This window comes from Silene latifolia, chromosome 2 (genome assembly GCF_048544455.1).
Source record: "Silene latifolia isolate original U9 population chromosome 2, ASM4854445v1, whole genome shotgun sequence".
In the NCBI taxonomy this organism is placed as follows: domain Eukaryota; kingdom Viridiplantae; phylum Streptophyta; class Magnoliopsida; order Caryophyllales; family Caryophyllaceae; genus Silene; species Silene latifolia.
This window is the reverse complement of record NC_133527.1, coordinates 181,259,947-181,274,319: the sequence shown is the minus strand read 5'-3', so window position 1 is coordinate 181,274,319 and position 14,373 is coordinate 181,259,947. Positions and strand designations below refer to the sequence as shown.

At 32.6% G+C, this 14,373-nt stretch overlaps 1 protein-coding gene and 1 long non-coding RNA gene across 4 annotated transcripts; both read left to right on the top strand.

The window, feature by feature from the left end:
- Positions 1-279: 279 nt before the first annotated feature.
- Positions 280-4,347, top strand: LOC141643574 (ACT domain-containing protein ACR1-like). Its single transcript, XM_074452775.1, has 7 exons — positions 280-787; positions 962-1,007; positions 2,286-2,400; positions 2,618-2,685; positions 2,808-3,458; positions 3,541-3,645; positions 3,824-4,347. The coding sequence occupies exons 1-7, from the start codon at positions 711-713 to the stop codon at positions 4,205-4,207; spliced, it is 1,446 nt and encodes a 481-aa protein (XP_074308876.1). The 5' UTR covers positions 280-710; the 3' UTR covers positions 4,208-4,347.
- A 7,460-nt stretch (positions 4,348-11,807) lies between these two features.
- Positions 11,808-12,749, top strand: LOC141631443 (uncharacterized). Of its 3 annotated transcripts, XR_012537636.1 has the most exons (3): positions 11,808-12,135; positions 12,295-12,343; positions 12,481-12,749. It is a non-coding gene; the product is annotated as an uncharacterized LOC141631443 (long non-coding RNA). The 3 variants fall into 3 exon arrangements; XR_012537634.1 differs by lacking the exon at positions 12,295-12,343 and having other exon boundaries at positions 11,816-12,135; XR_012537635.1 differs by having other exon boundaries at positions 11,816-12,343.
- Positions 12,750-14,373: the final 1,624 nt, after the last annotated feature.

The window sequence follows — 14,373 nt, the reverse complement described above, 5'->3', positions numbered from 1 at the left end:
ACAATTTATTTTGTATAAAGAGATAGTATACCCCACCCAGGCGCACCCGCAAAACCATTACCCTAAAATCTATAAAATCATCGGTATAATAAGGGGAAAAAGCCTACCCGAACTTTCGTTTTATACTCATACAAGATTGTTAAAACTCATGAAAAAGAGTGTTGCCGTATTAATAATCATACCCGACTCAAATCCGAACTACGACGAAATGGTATACAACAAAAAAAACTTCTGGCTCGTATAAGAAGGAGCCAGAATCGGAGATAGGGCGGAAGTGTTATGTTAATATACAAATTGAGTGGACTCTCCATATCTTTCGGTATAATATCTGTCATCCTCCATACAATTACACAAACAACCACATCTGTTCCTTCAACAAAAACACACACACATCCTTCTCTCTTTTCTTTCTGTTTCTCTTTTGTGAATCTCTCTTTCTCTTCTCCCCATATAACAGAACCTCCCTCACTTTTCCAACTATCTTTCGTTTTCTCACCTCCCAATATATCCTCCTTTGTAGATTAAAAGTTCTACAAAATAAATACACAAAAATAATTATAACAAAAAATACGTCACACTTTCAATTTCTTGCACATAAATTCTTCATTTTCAATCATTATTGCAATTTCTCTTCGACCCATTATAGCTTTATGAATTTTCTTTAATGGGTTGTTTTAATTAATAGAAAAAAAAAGGAAAAGGAGGTGGCAATGGAAGGGTTTTGTTATTATACACCTTATGTTGATCCCAATTTTGAGTTTTTAATCGAGCAAATTAACCCTCCAAGGTTTTATTTTTATTTTTTTCATTTTGTTATTGTTCGCTTCGTGTCAATCATTTGTTTACGTCAATTGAATGAGATGGAAAGAGTAATGATTTAATGAGTTAATTGTTCGCTCCGAATTACAATCTTTTTGTGTGTTGATTCTAATTGCTCTGTTTTTTGGGATTGATGATGCAGGGTTTGTATTGACAATGATACTTGCAAAGATTGCACCCTAATTAAGGTTAGACATTTGACTACAACTATCTTCTTCTTCTTTTTTAAGTTAATGTTTTTAGGTTTACTTATTGCTCATTATTAAATTTGCATTTTGGTGGTGGGAGGACATTGATTTGTAGATTCCATGTTTCTCTTTTATCAAATGGTTGGAATTTCGCTTGACACTTGTAAATAGTGATAGAGCCAGGATTAAAATTTACGTAGGAAAAATTTTATTGCTCCACCACTGTCGTAAAACCAGTATTTGAAGTTAGGAATTAAAACTAAGTGAAGTTTAGGACGTACCAAAAAAGGTATGAGTACGAGTATCAAAAGTTATTAGAAAACTAAAATTAAATTGAAACAAACAAATGTAAATTAATCGGGGCTTAAGGAAACGACCGCTCCTACTAGCCCCCTGTTTTATAAGTGTCAACCTATCGAATTAATACCACGTTAGCTTGATTTATTTTATTTAGTTTCAATGGGTTCTTAAATGTTTAATTGTTTTGATAATGGAAAGCTACATAAGCACTTTCTTAGTTTGGTGGGCAGCAACACAGCACGATTGCTTTTAGGTTACAAATATTATCCTAGTCATGACCTACATTAGTTCGTGAGAATTTCATCTCTTAATTAATTGGTTGTTCATGGATTCCTTGTCACTCAATAAGGACCATGAATTGCAATGTTATAAACAACTTAGCTCTCATGTAAGGTTATCGAGTTGTTTTAAAAAGTCATCTACAGTCGCAAAACTGTCTTTGTAACTCGCTTTCACTAAAAAAAGTAACATGTCCTCTGTTCCACTGAATTGTTTACGTTTTTCAAAATTCAATGGAACAGAGGCAATATTGCCAAGGACTTACTTTAAGCTCTCGTATTTAGATATCGCATTTTGCTTTGAGTATTTTGGATTACTAATGTTCTAACCCTGAAAAATGGAATCATTTCGGGTTTTTTTCTTAGTATACCTTATCCTTAGTTTTTCGCCCCCTAACGAAAAATCCTCTTTCCGTTTGTCCCACAAACTATCTGAAATCTCTCGATCAAATCTTATTCTTATGTAACAATGACACAATCATAAAATAAATCAACTTTACGGGATAATAGATGATCTCCACTCGAATCACTACTATTTCAACCTTTTGGATGCGAAAAGATAACGACATTTATGTAAAAATAATATGGGACGTTAAAGAAGAAACGGAATATCTTTTCACGTGGGATAGTCTTTTCATTGACAAATAAGTTGTATTAGAATTACTGAAAATAGTTGGTTAACTGGTAATCTAAAACACAGGTTGATAGCGCAAACAAGCATGGGATTCTACTAGAAGTTGTCCAGATTTTGACTGATCTTGATCTTGTCATCTCCAAATCATACATTTGTTCGGATGGCGGTTGGTTCATGGACGGTCAGTATTATTGCATTACTATTTCATTTCACATCATCCGTCCTACTAAAACATTATTTCAATTTAGTGACGCAACCAACCTAACAACATTTGTATGTATTAGCTAGTTGGTAGCTCTCATTTATGTTAGATTGGTACCCATATTGAAATATTGGCAATTGGGTGTTTTCTTGTGTGCTTGATTCATGTGGGTTTGTTTCGGTTGTGTGGTTTTCAGTTTTCCACGTGACGGACCAATTTGGCCAGAAGATCACTGATGATTTTCTCATTGACTACATTCAACAGGTTAGCAGTCCGTCTTAGATATCTGTCTTATATAGTATCTCGTCTCTTGTTCTATAGCGCATTAAGGTAACGGTATTAGTTAGAGCTGAAAAGTGACCTTTGATAATGGATGAAAATTGTAGGCCATATGCACAAGGAGAAACTCTGACAAGAAACAGAATCTCAAAGGGATAGAAATGAGACCACAACAATTGGGAATGAAACATACAGCCTTAGAGATGACGGTGACGGATCAGCCAGGCATACTATCTGAAGTATCAGCTGTGCTGACAGAGCTAGGTTGCCACGTCAGCTCTGCAGTAGCTTGGACCCACAAACATCGAGGTGCTGTCATATTCTATGTAGATGAGGATGTAGGCAGACCGATCACAGACCAGAACCGCCTTTCCCACATTCAAGAGCAGCTACAGATAGTGGTGGGGGCCCACAATAAGAATGGTGAGAAGCAGACTGTGAGATTAACTGCTCCAGCTGTTACTCAGACTCACACCGAGAGGCGGCTCCACCAGCTCATGGTGGCTGATGAGGATTACAAGACATGTGGAAGTTGTGGCGGTAGTGTTGGTTGGAACCCTATTAACAAGAAGGCGAATCTTGGAATGACCTGTGGGTGTACTCATGTATCAATAGAGAAGGAGAAGGGATATTCAGTAATTAATATACGGTGTAGAGATCGTCCCAAATTACTGTTTGATACAGTATGTGCCCTCACTGATATGCAGTATACGGTTTTCCATGCCGCCATTTCGTGCAACTGTTCTATTGCAACTCAGGTAATATTCTGCTCGTTAACCGTAAATTTATATGAATGCTAGCAGTAATATGTTGACTAACCACTGCATCTATGTTGTCCAGGAGTATTATGTACGGCGAAAAGACGGGTGTATGTTAGACACAGAAATAGAGAGGCAGAAGGTTACACAGTGTATAATTGCTGCAGTAGAAAGGAGAGCCACACAGGTATTGCTGAATTAACTTTCCCTTTCTCGAGTATTGACTGATGGAATATGATCGGACGATACCAGTACAGTTAAATTTCATTACCATCATATTCGCGTCTATCAGCATAAAATAAGTTTTTGTTTGAAACTAAATCTGCAGAATGTGGATTTGATGCGTCTGTTTGAATTATTTGCAGGGTTTGAGATTAGATATAAAAGCACAAGATAGATTGGGGCTGCTGTCAGATGTAACAAGAGTGTTCCGAGAGTATGGGCTGTCGATAATGAGGGCTGAGATGAGAACCAGAGGTGAACAAGCTGTTGGGACATTTTATGTCACAGATGCATCAGGGCGCAAGATAAGCCGAGAAACAGTAGATGCTGTCAAGGAAGTTATTGATGGGAATGTTGAGGTACATCATGATAAATTGCTTGGCAAAGTTGGCGGACAATCTTCATGGCTGACCGACAAAAGCACTGCCGGTGAAATGGATGATAGACCGAGCTTGCTCTCCCTTGGAAGCTCACTATGGTCTCGGATTGAACAGATTTCAGGCAACTTTGGCGCTTTCAGGCCGTAACAAAGGTTTTCCTCGCTTTCAGGTTGTCCAATGTAAATAAAATAGATAGGGTTGTAGATAGAAAGGTCTTGCCAACTTTTGTGTGTACATACTTGCACAGTTTATCTGTACATAAATGAAATCACTCCTTTTCAATTCGAGTTTTGAGAGTCTCTTTTCTCATGTCGAAATTTTAGTTCTAACTATAAACACCACCACCACCACCACCACACTCCCTGCCACCATATATGGTGGATTCTGTTATTTCTGTACACATTTTTTTTTTTTTCAAATTGCGGCTGATTAAGTGAAAAGGAAACGATAGATGCTGCTGACCGACGAGAAGCACTGGCGGTGAAATTCCGGTCTGGTCCCCGGTCCACCATGTTTTAAGATTCTGGTCTTGGACCGGAATTTTTCGGTCCGGTCCGGACCGGAAAGAACGGAAGTATTTTTATTTTATTTTTTTCCCTTAAATATTAATTAAAAATACATTGAAGGCCGGATTTATGGACCGGAATTTGAAAACGGTACAATAACAACAACAACATCAGAGCCTTAATCCCAAAAACCGGAATTTGAAAACGGTATGTAAAATTAATTCCGGTCTTAGAAATTTTTAAGGTCCGGTCGCGGTTCGAAATTTTTATAATCCGGTCCGGGATTTTTGACGATTTTGGTTCCGGTCAAATTTTGGACAGGTGCCCAGCCCTATTTGGGATAGGCGGACAATCCCGTTTTGTAATACAGAGTAACGTCATATATAGTTAGTAAGTTAGTTGACCAAGTTTTTTGTTTGGTTAAAGAGGGATGATTTGGCTCTTGTTTATGATACAAAAAAGCAAAATGATTTGCTACTTTAACTTTGCTTTTAAGCTCAAGAATCACAGTTGATCAGGTTAGTTCACCAATTTTTCGTCGGAGTACAAGTGATTGATACTGTAGGCAATAGTCATGTTTTGCAGCAAAATATAAAACATGTTCTTGGTTTCTAATTTCGAGTTTAATTGAACTGAATTGCATTTATATATTACTCGTATACAACTCGCCTAAGATGTAAAGTAAGTAGATCAATGGAATGAACAATCAGGGATTTTAAAAACAAAGAGGTTTAATTTGATTAAGTATAGCAATACAACGATGACCTCCGGGGTATCAAGTGGTCCGACAAACGGCATGGCCTAGAGCCTGAGAGGGTCAGATATACGCAGCCTTTGACTTACGCTAATGAGAGACGGGAGCGGTTCCTGGACTCAACATAGCAAAGTTAAACCAAGCCTGAAAATTAGGAGACAAGGTAAGTTCAGTCATCCCTTCCCATCCATCCTTTTTATCAAAAACCTTTTGGTCAACGGGTGAAGAAGTCAACGCTTGTTCAACCTTACACGATACTTGCTTCTCTACTACATTGGTTTGACTCTGATTACACAACTGAAGATGGTGGGGATGAATCGGAAGAGGTGGTGGCGCAACCTTGTACAATGCACTCCGCCTTGCTACAGGCTCAGGTCGTGGTAGCTCACCAGGCTGTGCACCAGTAAGCTTCTGAACAAGCTCACGGAAATGAATTGGTTGCACCTTGTAAACCTTGGGCGGGTTTTGTGCGGCCGCCAACGTTGTCGGTTTTTTAATAATTCTTGAGGATTTTTGTAATGAGTTGAGGTCATATTGGTGTTTCATTTCTTGTGAAGTAGTAGAATTATTAGTGTATGCCACCATTTTTCTTTTGAAGTTTTTAACTAACAAATAAACTTGGGAAATATAATGTGAAATGATAGTATGGTGTTTGAAGTCTGACTAAAATTTGTAAGCTGTAAATCGTGTAATTTATAGTAGTAGTAGTGTGAAGGGTGTTCTCTTCTTTAAGACTTTTGGATAATTGCGGTTTATTTGGTCAATTTCATAATGCTTGACATACGTTTATAATACTCTATTTTAATTTTAATCCTAAATTCATGATTGTAATAATAATATTATTATATTACAACTTATTATTAGAATGGGGACAATTTTGGCGTGTTGTGTGTTGTTAACTTTTTGTAGGCCATGGTGGCCTTGACCAGCAGCCGTGGGGTTTATTACTTTGTTCCCCACTCATAATCTCATATAAGGTAAATTCTCGTTTTAAACGTTTTTTATTGTCTAAAATTAAGATGGTAAAATTGTTGCCAATTTGTGATGAAAAATAATTATTTATTGACAAAATCTTAAACTAAATTTATAGGCAAAAGTGTTCACGTTTGGTTAGAAAATTATTTTACCTGATAATTTTTTTTAAAAAAAATGGTCATATATTATTATAAAATAGTTATATTTTTTCTTTTTAATTTTAGACCGAAAAGACCCGTCTTAAGGAAGACTTATACGAAAAGTATAACAATTAGTATGTCATTGAAAAATAAAAACGTTAAACTTTTATTTCAATTTTGTCAACGTAAAGAAAAACATAAAGATAAATATAATATTGACGGGATTTAAATCTTAATCAAGAGCAACATCTCTTATAATTTTACCGAACAAGTTATGGGATTATGTACTCTAATGAATTTAATAATAATTGCAATGGCGCCAGCCATACGTAATATGCCCCATCATCTAAATACGGGTCCAATGAAACGGCCAATTGAATTAAAATAATAGGGTTCTAGATTGTTATTATGTCATGCATATTTATAACGTTTTTGTGTTACAGTTTCAGATATTCTGAGGTGAGCACTGAGCAGTAATGAGAACACAGAGGAGAAGCTTCCATGCATGATCCTATCACGATATATAATGCGTCATACTGTGTATGTGGTCTATGAATCTAATGAATGTAGAATGTCATGATCATAACTTAACATGGGTCCTCCTATTTTGAGAAGATGGATTGTATATTCACGTGGTAAATTTGATAATCTGTGTAAAGTGATGAATCTAGTTTCAACCTTGGTCGAAATGTACAGTGTGGAGACTGCTGTCTGCTGACTCAACGTAAGTATGCTAAATTGCTAATCCATACGAATGAGATAATAGGAAGTACAACTTATTTCCTTATCATCATATCATATATTATATCAATCAATCAATCAATCAATACTATATATTAATTCCAGAAACCAAGGGACTTCAATGTAATTAAAGAAATCTATACAAATTAATTATACTATATAGTTTTAAATCGATAGCACCGTGTGATGAACCTGATTAAGGGACCTCAATATAAATATTATATAATTTTGGTTAAAAGTATAATATAAAGATGCCTTGATGAAGAATATTTATGGAAACTACATTAAATTAAAGTAATTAAATTTAGAAAACACAAGAATATAGTAATTTTCCTTAAAATTAACATGCCCCACCTATGGAATTAATTAGTATCATCATAGAATTATACATTAAATTAAATGTAGTAAAAGTAATAGTAGCAGCAACGAGATTAATAAATTAACGGTATTAACGTGGGAGTAGTGACAGTTATAATAATGATAGTGGGAGTAGTGAAAGTAATAGTGGTAACAATGAGAAAAAGTATGAACAATTAAATAACCAATTGACTCAAGGAAATATTTTATTTATTTAAATATAGACCGGATAAAATTAACGGGAATAATGACTTTAACAGAAAAAAATAGAGGAATTAGTAAAAGAAACAATAGTAACCACGGGAGTAGTGAGCGTAATGATATTAAGAAAGAATGTCGTGAAAGTAATAATATTAAAAGCGGGGTAGTGAACAAGTCTCATAATTTGAAAATAAATTTTACATTTCATCATAATTACAAGATATGCTGTAGAAAATTATATTACAAATAGTAAACGTGTGAGTTAGACAACTCCAACATAGTTTATTTCATTGAAAATCAAATTTAACGGTAAATAGAGGTAGCCCGGGCGAAGCCGGGCACCAAACCTAGTACTATATATTAAATCCAGAAATCAAGGGACTTCAATGTAATTAAAGAAAATTATACAAATTAATTATACTGTATAGTTTTAAATCACTAGCACCGTGTGATGGACCCGATTAAGGGATCTCAATGCAAATATTATATAGTTTGGATTAAAATTAAACTATATAGAAGTTTGATATTTTTTCTAAACATTTGTAAGAGACTAAAACATGGTGAATTTCCTTAAAACAAAATAATTAATTAAGACGGTCAATTTTCTTAAAATAAAATAATTAATTAAGATGGTCAATTTTAATGAGACTAAAAGAAGGAAGATGCTTGGTAATTTTCCTAAATATTTATAGAAGACTAAAAGATGGTCAATTTTCTTAAAATAAAATAATTAATTAGTATAAACATGCACACTTATGGTATTAATTATTATCATCATAAAATTATATATTAAATTTAAAATCTATGCAATTTTATTAAACTTTAATTTATAGTTTATTAGATGTATAAAGATGTTAATTATTTAACATACAAAAATATAATATAACTAGGTTATAAATAAATCAAGTTAGATTCCATAATATATAGTATTGCGTAATTCTTTCGATTTGATTTAATTCATATGTGTAATACTTTTATATAAATATATAATCCTCTTAAAATTGCATTCCTAAGTAGTAAAAGTAATTTCGTCAGTAATGAAAAGAATTGTAGTAACATTGAATATAGTTATATGATAGTAATCACTCATTTGAATAATAAGGGTAACAATATTATCAACGAGATTAGTGAAAGTGGTAGAAACAACAACGGAAGTAGTGAAATAATCAATATTAATGCGACAATAGTGAAAGTAACAGAATATGTATGAAGTGGGATACAGAATGGGACACTAAATGGGATAGAGGATCCTTACTGATATTAATGCGGCAATAGTGACAGTAACAATAATTACGGCGGAAGTAGTGAAAGTAACAATGATTCCGGGCAAGTAGTGAAATTTAATTACTATTGTTTCATTAATAAGAGTAAAATATTAATAGAGAGAGTAGTGAATTTGTCTCAAAATTTATTTCATCGTAATTTTAGAATATGTCATAGAAAAATATATTAATGATAAATTTATGGGTTATGCAACTCTAAGTAATTTTATTTAATGAAAAAAAACTTTAATGATAGGTAGAGATAGCCCGGACGAAGTCGGACACCAATACTAGTATTATACTCCCTCTTATTCTATATATTCTTCCTTATTTCCTAAAACGGATTATTCAGGTTTTCTTCTCCTTTCTTTTTTTGGAAACTTTTACTCTTATTTTATTCATTTCTCTCTCTTATCACCAAACTCCACCCAACTCTTTTACTCATATTTTATTACTTTCCTTAATGTTTTGGCCCCACCATTTCTTATTTAACTCATAATTATTCATCCCTCTCTCCTACTACCAAACCCCACCCAACTTTTTACTCTTATTTTATTCTTCTCCTTAATTCCCGTGCCCACAAACAAGGGGAAGAATACATAGAATTGGAGGGAGTATTAAAGATGAAACCATCAGCTTCTTTGATCGCCACGTGTCAACACTTATTTATACGCCACGTGTCACTTATGGATTTCTAAGATGTAAATTAAAAAAATAAAATAAAAGTAGAGGCAATTATATAAAATATTTTTATGTTGTTTTTGGAGTAACAATAATACATTTTAGGAAATATTTTTATTTACCTAATTTTGCGTCAATCACAATAATTTAAATTGTGCATAGTCAAAAGAATTCGTTCAAAATATATACTCCTAATATATCATGATAGTTTTATAGTCAGTTAAAATTCATCTTAAAATTCCGTTCAAAGATTTCGCACAATATACTTCACCATAACTGTATCGTGATATTTTATAATTTACCTTATATAATTATCTTACCTTATATGATTATGAATTTATGATTAGATAGCGTACAATATACTTCACCATAATGGATCAAATCTTTATATATGATAAATTATCTCGATTACCCGTTGTTATTTGTTATGATATGGAGTAATTATTTTCGTCTAAAATCTCGCCAAATCGATCAACATAATACATATCAAATTATGTTTCATAACAAATGCCACCATTTCAATGCATAACACCCATAATATTTCACCAAAGTCTTTCATGGACATCCAAGATATTCAAATTACATGGTAGGAGTAAGATATGTAAACATTTATGGCACATGGAGTAAAATGAAAAAGACTCGATCAAATAAGATGAAAACGCGGTGAGTTGTTTTAACTTATTATTATTATTATTATTATTATTATTATTATTATTTAATTTTATGAGGGTTTATAAATTTTTTGCTTTAGTGTGAAGATGAAGGTCTTTATTTCTATATACTTTTCGATGATACATTGTTTGATAAGTGTTTTTACGATGATACTTTTCTATCTAATGTCGCAAGGTCATTATTTTCTCTTAGTTCTTACTACCGACCTAGCTCATAGGTGTTTTAAGAATTTGTACATTAATATTTGCTCCGTCACAATCATTTATTTACCTTTTTTTATTTTTTGTAATATTGTAACCAGAGGTAAACGAATAATTGAGACGGAAGGAGTACATTTTATTTGCTACTAACAAAATATATATATTTGTTTTGATTTTTACATGTCTATGTTTGGCGAGTATATGATGTACATTATAAAGGATTAGTGAAGAAGGAAGTTTTGAGTCTTCTTATCCAAAGGACAAGGGAAGATAGAGGAAGAATTGGAGAAGAATGATTTGATTTCAGTTACTATCTATTTTAAATTTTTAATAAGTGGTACATAAAAGACCGTGAAGAATTCAATTGATATGAAGCAAACTAATAGTTTCTAAAGTGGTAGTTTTCGAATACAAGAATGTCTAGATAGTTTTCCAATACAAAAATGTCCAAATTTAAACAATAGTCTTCTAATGTTGCGAAAACGTATCCGATATGTTATAATTTACAAATAGATAAGGTTTATTTATGTGGTACGGACGTGAAAAGATATTAGACTTCCAATGACACCCCATAACTATTGTAATTCCATGACTTTTTTTTTAAATTTTATAAAATATTTTTTCATAAGGAATCTATATATTTTTAAGTTTCGTCTTTTAAAGTTCATATTTTTAGCAATATTTATACGGTCAAATTTTGAACTTTGATTAGCAAAAAGTGAATGCAACCTTTAATTTGGATGGGAGTGAGTAATAGTTATTACTCCGTATATGATCCCATACAACACGATTACACGAGTATGGTATAAGAAACAACTTAATGCGTTCAAGCTAGCGAAATCCAATAAGTATAAAAGTCACCACAGAATCAAAATTCGAAGTTTACGAGAAATATAAATTTTTCACCAAATGATCATTTTAAAATCAAATTAATCAAATTTAAAAATTAATTTTTCAACTTTATGTCTTTTATAATAATATAAAAATAATAAAGTTTTCCATTGATTTTAGACAATTTTTAGACCATTTATCATCAATGTAACACTTCTTCACGATGTTTTATAAGATTTTTATTTTGTTTATTATAGAAATATGTAAATTGTTCTCAGATGATTAATTAATGGGTTATTTAACGAGAATACTCCGAACTATTGGGGTGTTTCTCAAAATACTCTCAACTTTATTTTAACCAACAATAAAACCAACCATTACAACCATTCGCTTATATTAAAATAGGTTGACCGGCTACCTGATAAGAAGGTGAACAAATATTTTACACCTCTTTTGATCCTTTGTTTCTCTGTTAATCCATCTTTTTCTTTTACCCCTCTTTTAATCCCTCTTTTTCTTTTCCCTTACCTCTTCAACTAATAGCCATTATAGCTCTTACTTTTACTCCAAGCTCTTAAATGCCTTTTGTTCATTCCTCAATCACCATGGCAACAGTAGCTGGATCATATTGGGGTGGGAGATATTGAAGAAGAACAACAACTTTTTGACAAAGCAATTTGGTAATGGTTCTGCTAAAATCCAATTTAGTAAATATTCCAACAATTTCTGCAATCTTCACTACTGCAAATACTTTGGTATTGCCCTCTATATCTTAGTAATTAATACTCATATATGTTATTGTCCCTTTTTTTTTTCTATCTTTCAATTCCATTTTTCTCAGTTTTCGGTTTCATTGATTGGGTATCCAAGAATTAAACTTTTTTATTCATCCTGTATTTTTATTTCACCTGTAGGATGTAAATGTAAGCTCAGATTCTGTAGATTTTTTCCCCCTATTGTTTGGTAGGTAATTTGTTTGTAGGAGTATTATTTTATTCTAAGTGATCGATTTTTGTACGGAATTGTGAAGCCCAGATTCAGATTATGTAATTGATTTTTTTCCATCTATGCTTTGGGTTTCCAACTCATTTGTGTAATAGGTTTGGCAAATCACAAGGCAAAGACTCGCTTTTAACATGAATTTGGTGAAAATGAAGATGAACATACACATCATTGGAGGAAGAACGGATAAAAGAGGAAGATGATCGATCCACTATTTCTATAAGCCCGTTGCGGAGATGATTTTTAGTTTCGATAAGGAAAAGAGTATATTCACGTCGGTTATTTTATTGGGCTCATAAAATCAATGAGTATATTTTACTTCCTTGAACTCAGAGTTAAATTCTATTATCACCGATCAACGAAGAAATTTTCCCAATTAATATTTTTCATGTCCCACATATAGAATTGAAAATCACAAAACTATTTTAGAGGCCAATATCGATTCTCGCCCCAAATTTCATGATTTATGAAACGATTTTTCCAAGTGATTGTAAAATCTATTATGTTATAACTTCTAGCTAGTCTTACGTTGAACTCAGACGATATGCATACAACTTGATGATAAATTCTTTTAATATGATTCTTTCATAACATTGCCTATATGTTCCTAACACAAAGATAAGGATTTGTATTTTTTCAATAGCACTTAAATCAATGGGTAATGTTATATCATGAGGACAAGATTGTATTATGAGTATTTGTGACTATGATATTATTCGAAGAACTTTCAATGTAGAAAAAAAGACTCAAATTATTGTTTATGTTTATTACTTTTAGTTGAAAGTATTTTTTAGTCTTTTTCTCTCCCTCTTTATATGCATTTTTTTCTTAACTATAAAATAAAGTATACTTTTTCTCATCTTACTTTATAACTAGTATAAATTCCTCGCATAAATACGCGGTATTTATAGAGTTTTTACTTTTTAGTTTATTACTTATTCAATCCAAATTTATACCTTAAAAGTTGTGGTGGCGTCGGAAATTAAACCCTAAGCCCTTTTTCGACAATTTTAAGCAGTTTCCGCCATAAAGTTCCCGAAAACTATATACCAAACGAGAATAAACGACGATGTACGGCGTTGCGCGGTAGACATAAATGAAATCTCCGTTCAATAAAAGCAAATTACAGTCTAATTCATCGACAATATTGTTGAGGGGGGCCGACGGCCAACCAACAAGTTGATAAGTCCATTTTATATACATTTTAACCTCCTATTTTAGCTCAATTTTACATGTCATATCATTTGCACTAATGTTAGTCTTTGTGAGCTTGGTTATGTCGTATTTGCTATTTTCCGGAATTGATTAATGAAAGAAAAGAAGTGGAAAAAAAAGAGTTGTGAAAAAGAGAAAAATGAAAAAAAGAAAAGAAAATAAAAGAAAAATGAAAAAATCACATGAATGAAAAATAAGAAAAAGAAGCATGAATTGTAGTAATAAAAAGTAGAAGAAGTGGAAATTAAGAAAATTCTCATGTTTTATTATCATCTTTTGGAGAATGTTCTTAGGACTAGTATTGAAATATTGGGTTTAGTTTTGGGATTGAGCATCCTTTCACTTGGTTGTTGCTAGCTTGACTTAGCTCCACATACCACAATTCATATATATGTTCCCCTTTCTTACCAATTACATATTGCCTTCTTCTACCCAATGACTTCTTTTATATGCTTGCATTTTGATTGTTTTTCACTTGTGGTTTGAAATGACTACCATATTAGATTACGGGCACACTCTCATGAGTCGAGGATAGGTGAGTGCTACTCATGTAAATATCCTTTCATATATAAAAGAGCTTGAGTGCATCGTGAGAGTCCATTAGTCAAAAGATAATTTAAGGGTCGAAAAGTTCATATGAAGTCATTCATGCTACGCCGTCATATAAATCTCATCCATGTTGCATTTTCCCTATGCCCATGTTGTTTTGTGATTTGATTCATTGTGCTCTAAAGTTACTTGACGTGAATTGCATTTGGATGTGATGATTGTTGCTC